The 17,317-nt window shown below is 39.6% G+C and overlaps 2 protein-coding genes across 8 annotated transcripts in view; one reads left to right on the top strand and one right to left on the bottom strand.

Annotated features, from left to right (window-relative positions):
* Positions 1–8,587, bottom strand: part of INTS7 (integrator complex subunit 7) — a 91,663-nt gene extending 83,076 nt beyond the window's left edge. The window contains exon 1 of the mRNA XM_007096162.3: positions 8,370–8,587. Coding sequence (XP_007096224.1) covers positions 8,370–8,463 — 94 coding nt within the window. The 5' untranslated portion in view covers positions 8,464–8,587. The remainder of the gene's footprint in view (positions 1–8,369) is intronic.
* A 151-nt stretch (positions 8,588–8,738) lies between these two features.
* DTL (denticleless E3 ubiquitin protein ligase homolog) overlaps positions 8,739–17,317 on the top strand; it is a 48,586-nt gene continuing 40,007 nt past the window's right edge. For 5 of the 7 annotated variants that reach the window (XR_006213827.1, XM_007096164.3, XM_015543862.2 and 2 more), the window contains exons 1-5: positions 8,739–8,966; positions 13,767–13,892; positions 14,918–15,016; positions 16,277–16,338; positions 16,423–16,543. Coding sequence is in view for 6 of the 7 variants with exons in the window: in XM_007096164.3 (XP_007096226.1) it covers positions 8,915–8,966; positions 13,767–13,892; positions 14,918–15,016; positions 16,277–16,338; positions 16,423–16,543 (460 nt within the window). In the remaining variant the exon portion in view is untranslated. The other 2 variants (XM_042975824.1, XM_007096165.2) reach the window with 2 other exon arrangements.

Raw genomic sequence — 17,317 nt, 5'->3', positions numbered from 1 at the left:
TTTTTTTTTTTTAAGTTTATTTATTTTGAGAGAGAGAAAGAGAAAAAGAACAGGGAGAGCTTGAGCGGGGGAGGGGGGAGAGAGAGAATCCCAGGCATGCTCCTTGTTGTCCATGCAGGCAGAATGTGGGGCTCGAACTCACTAACCGTGAGACCACAACCTGAGCCGAAATCAAGAGTCAAATGCTCAACCAACTGAGCCACCCAGGCACCCCAGAAACATTCTACGTCTTGACTGTGGTAGTGGTTTCATGACTGCATGCATTTGGTGAATTTAATTATACATAAATTATACCTCAATTAATCTGATTTTTTTAACATAAAAAAAAAGCAACCAACAAATTATAAAGTTAATGTTCAATTCCTGAAAAAATATTCATTTAGAATGAGTATCTTAATATGGTATTAATATAATCAGCTTTAAATAATTCTTTTTTTTAGTATTTTAGCTTTTACAAAATGCTAATTATATATATCTAAATCTGGGCAAGAATAGGGGCGCTACAATCTCTCTGTTCAGTAAAGTCTGCTCGCTGTTAGAAAATGACAAAGAAAATACTCATCTGAGGACTCTTTACTGGGTGTGACTATGCTTCAATACAAAAGACAATCAGAGTAAATCTGCATAGGCAATTCCTACAACGTATTAATGGTTTGAGTTTTGTAAACGCACTCTTGTTGGTTATTTGGTACTTGGAATATATTTCCTTGTAGGAAAAAAAAAAGCACTGTCAGCACTCATCATATTCCAGAATCCAATAACAACTTATAATAAAAGTTCCCATGGGAAAATTCAAATTTCTAATTGAGATATTTAGAACATATCCCTTCTTTGCCTGCTCCCCCTTTCCTCTGCCCCCCACCTCCATACATATAAGAACTGCCATTAAAGCTCTAGAACTCTTCTCCCAACCAAACACACCTTGCCAATGGAAATGTTCTAGGTACCTGGCAATGGCTCATGTAGGCTTAAAAGCTTTTCTAAAGGCCTGACTTGACAGAGGGTTCCAGAGACACACACACAGGGCAGTAAAGACAAAAGGGAAGGGGAGATAAGGAAGGGCAGGTCTGAGGATGCAGGTGAGAGAACAGAGAAGTAACAGATCTGTTTGTGCATGTGTGCTAGGGGAACCTATTGGGATGATGCACAGCCATTGAACTTTTTTCCTCCTCTTCTCTCTGCCAGTAGTTCAGTGACGCAAAAGGGAGTAAAATTCTGTTTGTAATGAATTAAACCTTGGTTGGGATGAAAAACGTAAAGTAGGAGACAGCCCATGTAGAGGGAGTTTCCTGACAGAATATGATCTGTTTTACATTCCCTTAAAAAGCAAAATCACAGATTACACTGATTTGTTTAAACATGGTGATTTAAAATGCACCAAAGATAATTTTGAATTTGGCCAGAGAAATGTTTTGATTTCTCTAATACTGTCTAATTTTATTTCTTTAAGATAAAATATACCCTCATTCCTGTAACAGAGCCAACCAAAATAAGTAAGTAAAAGAAGAGTCAATTTCTTGCTTATTTTCTGATGTAAGAGCTTTTGGAAAAAGGAAACAAGAAGCTAGGTTGACTCTGAGGGACAGAAGCTAAGGTTCAAGGGAAGAGGAAAATGCACAAAGACCTAGGATTTGGCAACAATCCTAAGCTGGGGCTATGGTACCCATCTTGCTTGCTCTGGGCCAGTTTCAATTTCATAATAAACCAAGCACCTGAAAATGGGCACTCAGCACAATCAGATCATGTAAGAAGGGCTGTTCACTTTATTTCTGTTGCTAGCTACAACCAACCTGAGGAAGAATGCCCTGATCATAAGACCAACGATCGTGAGAATGCCACTATAAAAACAGATATTAAGGTGTAGGGATGTGATTGCTGTTTCTACATCTTTCTTTGTATTCTCCCACCAAAGAAACGGAGCTCTCCTTCTTTTTTATTTTTTAAATGTTCATTTTTGAGAGAGAGAGAGCGAGTGTGCACGCACGAGTGGGGAAGGGGCAGACAGAGAGGGAGAGAGAGAATCTTAAGGAGGCTCCACACTGTCAGCGCAGAGCCCGATGAGGGGCTCGATCTCATGAATCATGAGATCATGACCTGAGCTGAAATCAAGAGTTGGACGCTCAACTAAATGAGCTACCTTTTATCTCCATTTTAAAGATGACACAAGCAAAGACTTGTTAAGCAACTTGCCCAAGGAACAAAAGCTAATAAATGGCAGATGCGGGATTCAAGTCCTGGCAATCTGGCTCCAGAGCCTATGGTCCTAAACTATGAAGCTAAAATACATCTGTAGCACGCAACTAGAGAGTAGAAGTTAAGATTTAAAAAGGGATTCTTTGATTATGATTTTAGAGTGCTCTAATTCTGAGGGATAACAAATTCTAGGGAACTGAGGAAGAATAACATAAATTATGGTAAACTTGGGGGTTGTTATGTACATGAATCAAGTCTTCAAAACAACACACATTTCCAGGCAGCATGTATCAGTCAGAGTTCTTAGCTTCAAGCCACACAAGCTAACTGGCTGATTAGGCAGAACATGAGTTTATTAAAAACCTAATAAACAGTTTCGAGGCTAAACAGCTAAGAACACCTAATACTGCACTGCCAGACTGATGAGATGCGAAGTCTTGTTGCTGGGAAACTCAGGATACAACTATTAGCTCTGCTGTCATCCAGGAACGCTGTAGCCATTGCTGCCGTTACTGTCCACTCACACCACAGCCACGGTCACTGCCAGGGCACGGAACTGTGAGTGTGCCCTCAAGTACATCTTCGTGCATTGCTAACCTCCTGTATCACAGAGCCTGGAGGAGGTCTCTCTGACTGGCAGAGCTGAGTTCACATCTCGCGCTTTGCAAAGTTAACTAGAAAGGTGAGTTTTGGCTTCCACTCTGGTGAGACAGGGCTCTTGGTGTGAGTCATTCCTCAAGCACAGGAGGAGCGATCACAAGATGTTAAGTGACCACCAACATGACTAATACCCACCACAAAGAACACTGCTAATACACATTACCATCCAAGCACGTTTTAAGAGAGTTTGGTATGTACGTTCGCTTTAGCTGAGGGGTGAGGATGATTTAAAATGGAACCATAACACGTATGTATCTTGAAGTGTATTCATTAAAAATGGGGGTAGGGAAGAAGAAATACCAACATAAGTATGCACCACACATTGTAAGATAACCTAACATCCCACAGCTTAATAAATTGATCACGGCAAGTCTCAGTAAATTATATTTAAAAAGCGGGAACAGAAACAACAGAAATGATAGTCAACTCAACTGATAATGAACAATAAAACATCCTTCACCCAAATTTCATAAATTGTCTATAACTGTGTATGGTGGGATGTATGCAATACCGTACAGCCAGAATAGTGATTCGGAATCATAAACAAATTAGCTTTATTTTATGAATACCAACTTTCAGTAATATTTAAGGATGCAGTTTGTAAGTTACAAAATCGTCAAAACAGTAGCTCTTACCCACATATAAAAATGAGTCTATGGATTTCAGTAAGAACTGAGGAAGGGCCTTGGGTTTTTGGAATAGTTCACGACCCATCAAGTAATCACCAATCAGGAATTGAGATGTTAAGACTTTCAATTCCACGTGACCTTCCTACAGGTCCACCTCTTGATACTCTCAGGCTAAATATGGTCTGATGGTACAGATCTCAAGAGAGAATCCGGTTGACTCAGTGTGGGTCACATGTCCCCTTCTGAATCAGTCAGTTCTGGCATGGAATGGGTCACCTGGTACAGACTTTGTCGCAGAGGCCTCTCTCTTGAGCAGGGGATATGGAGATACTTCCACAGCCTCGTGTTTGTTTATCGTAACACCAACTACATCTGTGCCAAAATGGACAGTGTAATAGCAATCTGTGGTTTTCAGTCTGAGAACTCACAGGTTTGGAATACAGGTGAGGTGATAGCATCTAAGGGGAAAATAAGGGAAGATAAATAGTTGTCCTGATTTGTATCAGTTTTCTATTTCATAAATTTTTCAAAGAGCACGCCTCAAAATTTCATGCAGCAGTAAGTTCACCAACACCTCAAGCAGCAACTCCATCTCTTATATTTCCTCTCTTCCCATAGCCCAGCTGCAAGAAAGGGAACCACTCCCTTCCTGGTTGCTCTTTCGCCTCATCCTTTCCAAGGCCAACCTTACAGGAATCAGGCTGAGTGATGTCATTTAAAGGAGACTCCTTTTCACTCAGGGTGAAGGAGATCTTGCATAGGTTTTCCTAAATCATTAGGACACTTTCTGTCAGTTCAGACTATGCAGAAGTTATAGTAATGAGAAAGTTATACTGATCAATGTAAACGAGATATGTCCTTTATAATGCCCGGATTAATGATTATCCATATTCTGAAATGTGGCAGATAAATTTAAGTTATACCTGATTGTAACATTTAACTCCGTATGTGCTTAGTCTTCACAGCTCAATCAGCATGGTTATCAGCTAAAAACTCTGAAAAAGAGACATACCACCGAAAGACCTCTACAAAGCAGCTAGACTGATCACTAAAAATGTAAACCAATCTCATGTCAGTCCTCTGCTTAAAAATTTTCAGTGTCTTCTCAATGCACTTGGCATAAAATCCAAACTTCTTGTCCTGACTAACAAGGCCATATATGATTTAGCCCTGTTTCCTTCTTAAAGCTGTACTGTTCACTAATATAGCCCCAAGTCCAAGTACAGTGACTAACACAATGTAGGCGATCTGTAAATATTTGCTGAGTGAATGAATGGCTATCACCTGATTATTTTTCTGTGTTACTAACTACATCTGGAAGGAATGGACTTGTGTCAGCTTCAAAATGGCATCCATTTATTCCTAGAGAGATCAGAAACAAATGGCTTAACTGCCATGCTTGCTCAAAAGGCTCAGAACAAAGTGCAAGAAATCATAAATGACATCTCCCAAGCGTGCATCTTAGGACACGAGTGCCACAGACATTTCCTTATAATGGAGTTCAAGTGTCACATCTGTACATCTAACTGCCTACACAACATCTCCATTTGGATGACTAAGAGATGTCTCAAATTTAGCAGTCCCAAACTGATTTCACTTTCATCCACTCAGTAAATGGCAATACATACTTCTAGTAGATCAGACCAAACACCTCTAAGTTTTTTCCTGACCACTAATTCTCACATTCTCATCACATTCATTAGCTAATCTTATTGGCTCTACCTTCAGAATATATCCAGAATCTCAGCACTTCACATATCTTCACTGAAATCACCCTGGACCAAACCACTATTGTCTTCTTCCTGGATTGTGACAATTGCCTCACTAGCTTCCTCACTTCCATCCCTGGCTCTCCCACTTCAATGTACTCTCAACACAGCAGTCTGACTGATCCTTCTCAAAATTAAGTCAGATATGCCACACCTGTGCTGAAAATTCCCTATGGTTTCCCATCTCAGAATTAAAGCCAATCATTTCAATGGATTGTATTGCCCTACACAAACTGGCTCCTGGCTATCTTTTTATCTTCAATGTCTATCACTCTGCTCCAGAAACAGCATGCAAAACAGGCTCCAACCTCAGGGCCTTTGCACTTGCTGTTCCTCTATTTGACCAGTAAGGCCTGTCCCTCACTATCCGACATAAAATAACAAACCAGGGGCACCTGGGCAGCTCAGTTAAGCATCAGACTTAGACTTAGGTCATGATCTCACAGTTTGTGGGTTCAAACTCCACGTTGGGCTCTGTGCTGACAGCTCAGAGCCTGGAGCCTGCATTGGATTCTGTGTCTCCCTCTTTCTCCCTGCCCCTCCCCCACTCACATGCTGTCTCTCTCAAAAGCAAATAAAAGTAAAAAATAAATAAATAAAATAACCAGCCCCAATCCCACACCCAGTTTTCTCCAGCCCCCTTCATTAGTTTCACTTTTCTTTACAGTATGTATCACTGCCTGTCACAATATATGCTTAATATATTTGCTTATCGCCTGTTTTCTCTGTCCCAAATATAAGCTCTACAGATGCAGGGGCTTCATTTTGTTTTGTCACTGTTTCCCTAGCACAAAGCCTGATGAAATAAGTTGTGTGTGTGAATATGAGTGTACATTTTGGGGGGTGCAAGGGAGGGACATGAAGAGGGGCTATGGACTAAGAACCTCCTATTAAAATACTTGAGAAACTATTCCTTGGAATACAATTTGGGGAATTCTGGTCTAGACGTTTGGGAATTAAAACAAAGTCAGAACTTATAGCCTTCTGACCCTATGACCTTTGGCTCATAAAACAGAAATACTTTTAACAGATACAGGATGAAATGACTCAATAGTTAAAATACTAAACTATATTCTAATGAAACTGGCCATTCCTGTAATCTAATTTCATAACAGCTTTAAAAGGGGAGCATGGTGAAGCGAAAAAGAACAAAAGTTTTGTTCTTTTTTTTTTTTTAATGTTTATTTATTTTTAAGAGAAAGAGAGATAGAGCACGAGTGGGGGAAGGGCAGAGAGCGAGGGAGACACAGAGTCCGAAGCAGGTTCCAGGCTCTGAGCCGGCAGCACAGAGCCCGACGCGGGGCTCAAGCTCACCAACTGTGAGATCATGACCTGAGCCAAAGTCGGACCCTCAACCGACTGAGCCACCCAGGCGCCCCCACAAGTTTTGTTCTTATATTGTTCAAATTATCTTTCTGAGCCTGAGACATCTGGGGAATACTCACCTGGGGTACTGCTGGGAGACTGGAACACGATCACTTGCTTAATACCTAGGACTGACTGCCGGTTTATAGTTAAACACTCAATAATCATGCATTTATTTCTTACAGATATGAAATACCGTATGCTATATCAACTTCTAAAAAGCAAAAATTGTGTTATATATTTTTTAACACAATGTCAAATTTTTAGGAATTCTAGATTTCTCAACTTCTTCAGAGCCTGATCCTGATCTTTGTTCTACAACCACTGTCCTACTGTCATGAAATGAGCCCACCTGGACCAGAGTGGTAGAAAATGTCTTCAGAATTGGTAGAGTTATGAGATATCCAGACCTGCAACTTTCACTGGGAAATAGGAAGGAATTTCCAGAATGAAAAGATTATGTGGTGTTTAAAAATCACATTTACTATTATAATTTCATATTTCATAGGGGAAACAGCTCACAGCTTTGGTAAGAGAAAGCAAAGCCCAGCATCATTTTCTTGGCTGATGAGGATGTACTAAAGTTAATGTGACTCAACCAAAGGAATATCTCATTGGAGTGCTGTGACATCTTTATGTTGATCAAAAGAAGTTAAAAGCTTTTTCTGGTAAACTCTTATCTAGACCTACCTACTAGAAATGTTTACAGGTTAAAAAACAAAAAAACAAAATCCCATAAAGTTGACAGAGTGTCCACGTTAGAGAGCTGGGAAATGGCTCAAAGTGGACTTAAAGACACATCCTTCTAAGCTGTAGTCCCAATCCTCGATAAAGTATACATTGGCTCTGGTCAATGAAGAATTAACTGTATACCAGGTGACAAAACGTTTCCTCCATTCAATAAAAATCACTGAAGTACACTGAAAGAAAGGTTTAATACTTTAGTTCTTTACCGTCAAATATTTGCCTTTGCCTCCCACATCCATCTCTAAGAAGGCTTATCTCTTTAGCATTTAATAAAGGCTTCCTTTGCATACAATTACATCAATATTTACAACAGTCTTGCCAGCTCAATGGTACTGAACCCACTTTGGAGACAAAATACCTAGGTTAGGTGAACTTAGGTGACCTGTCCATGATAATAAAATTAGTGGCATTGGAATTTGACTCAGTCTAACTCCAAAGCTCCTTCGACTACACCAAACAGCCCTCGCACCTCTCACCCCTTCTCCGACAGGAAAAGAGAACTCGTGGAATTTACAAAAAAAGGGGCGATGCTTTTTGGATTTTTTTTTAGCCATATTTAATCTGCCTAGTAACCCGTAGGTAACAGAGTTACAGAAATAAAATACAACGCTATAAAGTGGGTGTAAGATTATTATTTAGCACTCCTGGTGAAGACCTTGTCTCAACTGAACGTACTGAAAAACAATTTCACAATTTAAATTTAGCATTTTTACAAACTGCTTGGAAAAGCGGGGAACTGTGCCCTCAAGTGATCAAATCGGGCCCATCACTGGAGCTCGCTACTTGTTCAACTGGTGCAAAGCCAAGCCAGCAACGTTGCAATTTACCTGCAATCTACTAGGGCTGCAAAAGCTCTGGATTCACCAAAAGCATGGGTGCCCGCCCCCACCCTCTTTCCCTCTCCCAGGAAAACTAGGCGCATGCGCCTGTCCGGCGGCCACCACCGCCTGGTGGCGCCAGTGCCCCCCACACCCGTTTCACCCGCTCAGCCCGCTCTTTCGAATACCTTTGTCTAATTCCATAAGGGCAGAGTTAGCATCCAGCTCCTGTTCGCCATAGCCGGCATCTGCCAGGAAAGACTTAGTTGAGTTTGACGCCATGACCCGAATAGTTACTCGACTAGCCTATTTAAAAAGATTGCAAACTCTGCCCCAGCACCGCCATCTTCTTCCACCACCTCGCGGATTTTTCCTCCGCGCTATGTCAAGCCCTGTTACGCATGCGCCCTGGTCTCCCCGCCGTTCGCCAGCGCCTCTGCGGCCCCCCGCGCAGGCGCTCAGGGAGCTCCAGAACTCTGGGTTCCCGCGGCTCGGAGAAAAGGAGGCGGGGATTGGAAGGGGGAAGTGACTCGGAGGCGCCCGGACGCCGCGGCGAGAGCCAATCAGAGGGCGTGACGTCAGTTTGGCGGGGAGTTTGGTGGCCGGGGCTTACAGTGGCGGGAGTTGGAGGCAATAACTAGTCGTGTTCAGAGGGGCGCAAGCTACGATTTCTGCAGAACCTAGGGGCATTTCCACGGCTTTTCCTGCAGTTGAACCTTTTCCTCTGGCCCAGATGCTTTTCAATTCGGTGCTCCGCCAGCCCCAGTTCGGCGTCCCGAGAAATGGTGAGTAACGGCCCTAACCGCTACTTGTTGCTGGCGGGCTTCACCTCCCCCGAACAACACCGCGGACCAAGGCCGACTCCAACTCTGTTTCCCAGCCCCCGAGTTCTCCCACGGCCAAAGTGAGTTCGTGTTAGTGAGAACTACTGAAGAAAGCTGCACTTTCCTGTCCTTGGGACACTTTTAATCGTAATCGGGAGTTTTTAAATTGTAATACGGGCCGACGGAGGGAGGAAAGTTGAATCGGCTGGCCTTCTTTACGGCTTCTGTCTATATTGCACATTAACTGGACAATGCGTGCATTTGAGTGTGTGTGTGTGCGGTTTAACAGCTTTGTGAGATCTTCAAGACTCATTTACGGATCCATTTGTTAATTCATTGATTCATTTGTTGTAGAACTTTAGTAAGCCCTACTGTTTGCTGTATATGCTGGTGAATATGATTCGCTATTAAAGAACTCAGTCAAGCAGAGAAGACAGAACATCTGCTTCCAGCATGGTCAAAAAAAAATGTTCCCCCTGATTACTGCATGTGCATAAAAATTCGAAATTACACAGTGAAAAATGCCCTTAACCACATCCCCCAGAGATAATCACTGATAGTAGATTAAAGTATATTATTACAAATGTTTTTCGATGCCAAGGTAGTATGTATTGTTGTTTACAGAAATGGGATTAAAATGCTTTGTTTTGTTTTTCACTGTAGCGGTATAACTTGGGGATGTTTCTGTGTTAGTGGTATGTACAAATCCAACTTACTCGCTACAGTTGTTGGGGTTCCTTAGGTTAAAACATTGGCAATAGGAGTTTAGAGCTCAGGTTTGAGTATCATCAACCTGAAACTTCCTGGTAAGTTTCTGACCAGGGAGTTACTACCCAGACTGAGGTTGGATAGAAATGAAAGCCCATTCATTTAAAAGGGGACTAGGTCTTCTTTCCCCCTTGACATCATGTGGAAAACAAAAAGAATCTGAGAAGGGAACTTTTTATATTATTAAGGCAAAGGTCTAGGAAAAGGATATTGAGAAGTAGTAGACTGAGGAATAGTCCCTCCGTTTCTTGCCCCCATTCTGAACTTTGTATCATCCTTACCTACTGCCCCCTTGTATATTTTTCTGATGGTACTCGAAATGACCCTCTCTGACTCTCCTGGGACCTTGCTTAAGTACCTTCTCTGTGCCCTGTGTCCTGAGTGGCAGTACTGCCCAGTGGATAAGAGCTCTGTCTTTGGAGTTAAACTGCCTGAGTTTTAATTCCAGCCCGAGTCCTTACTATCTGTGAGACCTGAGGCAAGCTATTGGGGCTATATTTAGCCCCTATTTTGTAACAGATTTTTTCCTCATTCTCTCAGTATATCTGTCTACTTCCCCTCTCTCTCTCATTCACAAATACTCATTTATTGTTATGTGTCAGACTCTGAAATTCATTCATTGTTACATACTATGCCCTGAGTTTTGTAGGACCTTCTTCTTTCCCTTTCCATGTTGGCGTTCCATTCTAGGCCCCTTTTCTCCTTCTGCCTACTCCTATGGATGATCATAGCCACAACCAGGCCTTCTTCCCCTACTACCTGCAACCTTCCATTCCCTATACTTTACATCCATTCCTATAAAAGCTGTGTGAGTATCTTCACCCGGCAAGTCAGTCTCACAAACATCTCAGACTCAAGTACTCAAAACAGAACTTTTTTCCCAAACCTGCTCTATTACCTACTTTAGGGAGTGGTCCCATTATTTGAAACTAGTCTTCTTAGCCAGAAACTTGAGTCAATCAAAATTCCTCTGTTGTCCACAAGATACAGAAAGTTCTCTTAAAACCTCTTGAATCTGTCCTCTCTATTCCCACTGATTTTGCCTCATCAGTGTATCTTGGATCTGTTCTATGCTTACCATTCCATTTCCACTGGGTCCTGATAACTTCTTGTCTGTACTAAATAACAAGTTTCCTAAATGGTCTCTTAGTTTCTCTCTCTCCAGTTTATGCTCCACATTGCTGCTAACAGTCTTTCTAAAGTGGAAATCTGATTACTCCTCTATTTTTAAATTGTTATCTAAAAGTTTTTATCATAGGTTTAAACTTACTGAAATTTTACAATAAAAAATTAAAATGTATCTAATAGAATATAAAAACTAGTGATTTGATGATCACATCAATCATTTTTTAAAAATATGAACAAACTCTTTAACTGCCATATTTTGCATGTACAGTTGAACCTTGAGCAACATGGGGGTTAGAGTCATCAATGCCACGCAGTCAAAATTCCACCATAACTTTTGACTTCTCCACAGCTTTACTAATAGCCTCCTGTTAACTGGAAGGAAGCCTTACCAATAACATAGTTAACGCACGCTTTCTATGTTATGCATATTATATATTGTATTTTTACGATAAAACTAGAGAAAAGTTATTATTAAGAAAATCATTAGGAAGAGAAAATTCATTTACAGTACTGTATTTGTCAAAAAAATCCACATGTCAAGGGACTCGCACAGTTTAAACCTGTGTTCAAGGTCAGCTATAGTTGCTTTTTCTCTTGATTTTATTTCCACTGTCTTTCACAGGATTTATCCTAATGTAATTTGATTCTAGGCTTGAAAAGTTATTTTACTGACCACACTGTCAAAATTTTCTGTAATCATAAGGCTCTAAGTGTCAAGAGTTTCTTCTGAATTGTTACATTTATTAGTATGCAAGTTATCAAAACAATATGGACTATTAATTTTGATAAGTAATTATGAAGCAAAAAATAAAATTTCATTGGAAGTATATCTTAAAGAGATGGATTGGGCTATTTATGATGCCTTTATTAAAGGAATTATCCTATTGTCTCTTAGTTGGAGTCCCATAAGTTTTTATACTTTGGATCAACACAAGTTTTAAGATTGGGACATGGAAATGCCTTTCTTTTGAAAAGTAGAAGAAAGACCGTGATGAAGGGAGAGGAGGGAAAAGAGCCACAACCTTCTCAGACATTATAGAAATGCACATATATCAAATGATTCACTGAAAACTCATATCTTAGATACTTCTTGAAAAATTGGCGTGTAATTCTAGGGGCTTAAATTGTACATCGAGGAAAGAACAGGCTTTTCCAAGTGTGTGTTATGGGGGAAAGAATTATACATTCGTATTGGAAACTGCAAAGCACAATAAGGATCCAACAGTTGGTTAAGAGAGCCGTCTACAACTGTTTGTTATAGGGAGTGCAGAAATGTAAGGGTGGATAGGGATAAGTTACCAAGCCCTGTTAGGCCTTTTGTGCATATTAGTCCATAAGCAGTGAGGTAGAGTTTGAAGGAGTCCCTGTGTAATTGCAGAGAATTGCATCTCCAGAGCTTATCCTGTTCAGTTCTGCCTAAATTGTTCAAGACTTGGTCCTCTAGACTCTTTGTGTTGCAATCATTAGATTATTATATTTTTTATTCCCAAACCACAAGTGTACATTTACATGACTTTAGAATACAGGTTTTTGTTTTAAAATTCATCCTGTAGATGTATATTTTACAACATAACTGTTGTATTCTTCCTTTAATGGTCTTTTAATGGCTTATTTACCCTGATACCTGACCTTGAGGTAATATCCCCGGGAATAATGACTAAATCTGGATTGTATTCTTTGCTTCTTTTGTACCGATTCTTTCCGGTTATCTCTAGGAACACCAAAGCTAGATGTGTCTGAGGTATGTCAGACTAAGAGGTCTTCTCCAAACAGTATTTTTGATGAAAGTGGAAATTAAAAGTACCCTAAAATGTAAGAGGGTTTATTAATTATTTAGACAGCTCTCAATAGAATGTAACTTCATTGTCCTCTGGTGCTTAATAAACATTTAGTTCTCAGTTCTCAGTTTAAAATATTTAAATATTTTAAATATTTTAAATGTATTGACCCCTATATCTAAATGATAAAACAAATCTTTGAAGATTGCTTACTATTTATTTAGGACCTAGTGCACATTAGATCTCTGACCCAAGTCGAATAAATTCTCCCTGTACCCTGAATTTCTTCCTCTCTCTTGTATATTCAGTGAAAACTTACTCATCTCTCGACTTCTATTTCTAAAGACTCTAAAGACTTCCCTGACCCTACCACTACCCAGGGTTTAACCGATTGTACTCTAGGGGTAGGTACCTAATGCCTCACATGAAAACTGCTCTAATGTACTTTAAGATACTGTGACTTGTTGCTGTTAACATTTTAGAATCCTAGAATTTCAGCACTGGTAAGGAAAGAGGAAATGGAATTAGAATTTACTTGTGAATATGTTAGTGGCTAGGTGGGCACATTTACCTACATTATTTCCTTTAACTCTTTGACCATTGGATTATGTACGATATTTCTAGTAATTTAAGAGTTTGCGGTGATGTTGATTTAGAAACCCTGGAAACAATTTTTAATTGAAGAGAAGGGCAGTTTTAATGGTTGCGGTAATCTTTGTGGTTGTGTTTTGTGGTTGTCACCAAAGGGTGGAGGAGAGGTAAGATCTGTTTTAATGTGCAGAGGCCACTTGCTTTTTAAAATCTCCACTGTACAAAGGAGAGTCTCCATTTAAAATGGATTAAGACTCCATTTAAGCCTAAAGCTGTACCTCACCAGAAGTTGAGTGCGCTCTTTCATTTCCACCTTTCTACCTCAGATTCCCTTAGGGAAATATCAGAAACTGTATTCTAGAGGATCCTGGATAGTGAGTGGATCTATATAAAGTATGTAAAGCTTTTAAAAACAGATATGTACCTCTGTGCTTGTTTAAAGTACTGATATGTGATGATATATTGGAATTCTATAAGGAATTGTGTCTTACTTTAGGATGGTCTTCACAGTACCCTCTACAGTCCCTTCTAACTGGTTATCAGTGCAACTGTAATGATGAGCACACTTCTTATGGAGAAACAGGAGTCCCAGTTCCTCCTTTTGGATGTACCTTCTCTTCTGGTAAGAGAATTACTATCTAATCTACGCTTGCTCAGAAATAATCTGTTTCACACTTAGAGAAGAAATAATACTGGCTGTCCCCCTTTCAAGAAAAAGTAAGTTAGATAGATGGTAGAGTTTTTCTATGTTTTTTTTTTAATGTTTATTTTTTATTTTTGAGACAGAAACAGAGCATGAGCAGGGGAGGGGCAGAGAAAGAGGGAGACACAGAATCTGAAGCAGGCTCCAGGCTCTGAGCTGTCAGCACAGAGCTTGACATGGGGCTCGAACTCGCCAACCGTGAGATCATGACCTGAGCTGAAGTCGGTCACTTAACGACTGAGCCACCCAGGTGCCCCTAGAATTTTTCTAATAACTGTTCTATGATTTATGAAATAGGCTTTTCTTAATCTCTGTGCATAATTATAGATTTCCTCTAAAGCATAGACTATTATAGCATTGTTGGTTTTGTTGTTTTTTAATTGATACTGGGAAAGGATTGCAAAGGTTCAGCCATCATGAAAAACTGTTTTGCCCAGTAGGTACACCTTTTGGTCTGATGGAATCTCTCTCTTTCTATAATGCATTGGGGAACGTATGAACAGAAATAGAAGTACTTGTCCCCACGGTTAATGGTTTAAGAGAGGAAAAGTAAAAGGGTATGAAAAGGAAATTTAACTAGTAGACTCAACTTGCTGGTGGCTTGTATCATATGCTTTTCTTCGCCATTGGTTAGTACCACTCTTACTTTGTTTAAGTACTACCCTTCTCTAAATAAGAGACTATCTGAAGATAATTTTGGTGGTTTTGAGTCATTCACTGAATTAGATATTATGGCAAATTTTAAGCAGTCTTTAATTCAAATAACGTCTCTACCATATCAAATGCTATTTGGGTAGAATCCTCTTCCCTCTGTTCAAACAGATTCTTTGTGTTTAACTAGTACCATTCAGTTAATCTATATTGTATTCTTTTTAGAGCTTTATACTCAGCTTTAAAATTTTTGTGTTACTTTTCATATATTTTATTTTTTATTTCTTATTTAGCTCCCAATATGGAGCATATACTAGCAGTTGCCAATGAAGAAGGCTTCGTTAGGTTATATAACACAGAATCACAAGCCAATCGAAAGAAGTGTGTCAAAGGTAAGTCTAGGTCTAAACTTGTTGTTTTAACATTATTCTGAATTCATAAAGCCTCGTGTAAGGTGTTATTTGGATATATTACCAATTATATTCACTTCTGTTTTTTTTTTTAATTTTTTTTTTTTTTTTATGTTTATTTCTGAGACAGAGATAGAGCATGAGTGGGGGAGGGGCAGAGAGAGAGGGAGACACAGAATCCAAAGCAGGCTCCAGGCTCTAAGCTGTCAGCACAGAGCCCGACGCGGGGCTCAAACCCACAAACCGTGAGATCATGACCTGCGCTGAAGTCGGTCACTCAACCGACTGAGCCACCCAGGTGCCCCTATTCACTTCTGATTAAGTCTGTTCAGGGACCAGGCCGAAAGTAAATGGTGGACTGCCTTTCTGTCAATATTATTAACTATGGCAATACCTTTACTGAAAGTTTAAAAAACACACACACACACACATTTTAGGATTAAAAACAGTTCTTCTTTTAAGAAGTTAAATCTTTTACACTTAACGTGGTTGGAGGAAACATCACTTTCAAGTATTTATGTTGCCCAAGCATTTCCCAAGGAAAAGTTCTGCTGACCTTAAGAAGCTAATAGTTTGGAACTAGTTAAGTCAAGTGTGGAGATAAATAAAACAGGCTATAAATGATGTAGACGTACAAGAAAAATGCCACAGTGTCAAAAGGAAAGCTTTCGTGTAGTAAAGATGGCAAGGAAGATTTTTCATGAAGTGTAGGATATTTGAGTTGGACTATGGTATTTAAACCAATGGAGGTGGAATAGGACACGCCAGGTGGAGGCAAAAGCATCAGCAGAGCCCTAGAGATAAGAAAGCATAGGCTACAATCAGGGAATAGGGAGTGATCCAGTTTGGTTGGAATAAGATATATGGAGAACAGTGAGAGATAAACCTTGCAACAGAGATAAAGACCAAAGTATGCAGAACCTTGAATGTCAAACTAGTTTAGATTGCATTCAGAGAGCATGATGAAGATTTTTGAACTGGAAATGTTTCAGAAACATTCCATTTTAGAGAGTATAATACTAGTCACCTCATGGAAAGGAATTTGATATCAAATGGTAGTTCTCTATAGTAGTAAAGGGAATGTATAATGTCTGTGTGTACGCAAGTTCTCTTTGGCCCATGGACTGTGGGGTGCTGATGACTGATCTTTTCACAACAGCTTTCAAGAAATTCAGACAGCTATTGATATGGCTACCCCGAACATAGTCTAGACATTTCACATTCACCATTTTCTTTGTTTAGAATGGATGGCTCACTGGAATGCTGTCTTTGATCTGGCCTGGGTTCCTGGTGAACTTAAGCTTGTAAGTGACTTTCATTTTATTGGAATTTGGGTAAACACTGGTAAAGCGTTTCTTTATTAAATTATGATACCTTATTTTTGAAAGGTTACAGCAGCAGGTGATCAAACAGCCAAATTTTGGGATGTAAAAGCTGGTGAGCTGATTGGAACATGCAAAGGTCATCAGTGCAGCCTCAAATCAGTTGCCTTTTCTAAGTTTGAGAAAGGTAGGTTTGTACCTTTCCCCTTTCATGTCCTTAACCTTTATAGTGAGTTAATAAGAAGCTGTGATTGTTTCCTCCCTTTCCCCTGTCAGAGTTGCTACTTTACCTACATAGATGATTGAGAGTCTCATGACTGAAACCCATGAAATAAAGTTGGCTTTTAGTCCCGTTCTTATGGACATTATCTCCAGCTTGTCCCTGTTAAGAATCTTCAGATAATTTTTTTCTATAATCTTGCAGATAAGGTAAATACTTATAAACAGCCACAATACCTCTGTACAACTTCGAGTGTCCTTTAAAATCAAAACCTGTACTGGACACTGGTTAACTCTATTTATAAATTAGATACTTTTTAATTTTAATTAAAATTTTAATTAAATGGGGTGTGAAGATAGAGTGGGAAACTTGATAAAATGGGCATGATTCTCTACCTAAAAATTTACTATATAATTACTTTAAATGGCCCAATTCTCTAATATGTTTTCAATTATTTACTCGCAATTGATCTTTCTATATTTATTTTGCTGTTATAATAGAAAAAGAAGATATAAAGAGTGATATAATACAGAACAGTGCTGTAGTAGCTAGGGAAAAACAGGATTGTCTGAATGAGCTCTTCATTTCTGTTCACTTCTTTTCTCCTTCCTCTATTAGTTTCTCACTGAAGTTTTATTTTTCTTTTTTTTTTAACAAAAAGACCAACAAACAATGATCTCAAAGAAGTGGCTGAACTAATCTGATTTTTACCTCAGTGGTAAAGACAAGCATTGCGGTTTC

The sequence above is a fragment of the Panthera tigris genome, chromosome F3 (assembly GCF_018350195.1).
Source record: "Panthera tigris isolate Pti1 chromosome F3, P.tigris_Pti1_mat1.1, whole genome shotgun sequence".
Taxonomy (NCBI): domain Eukaryota; kingdom Metazoa; phylum Chordata; class Mammalia; order Carnivora; family Felidae; genus Panthera; species Panthera tigris.
Note: the sequence above shows the minus strand (reverse complement) of the source record. Positions and strands in the feature narration are given on the sequence as shown.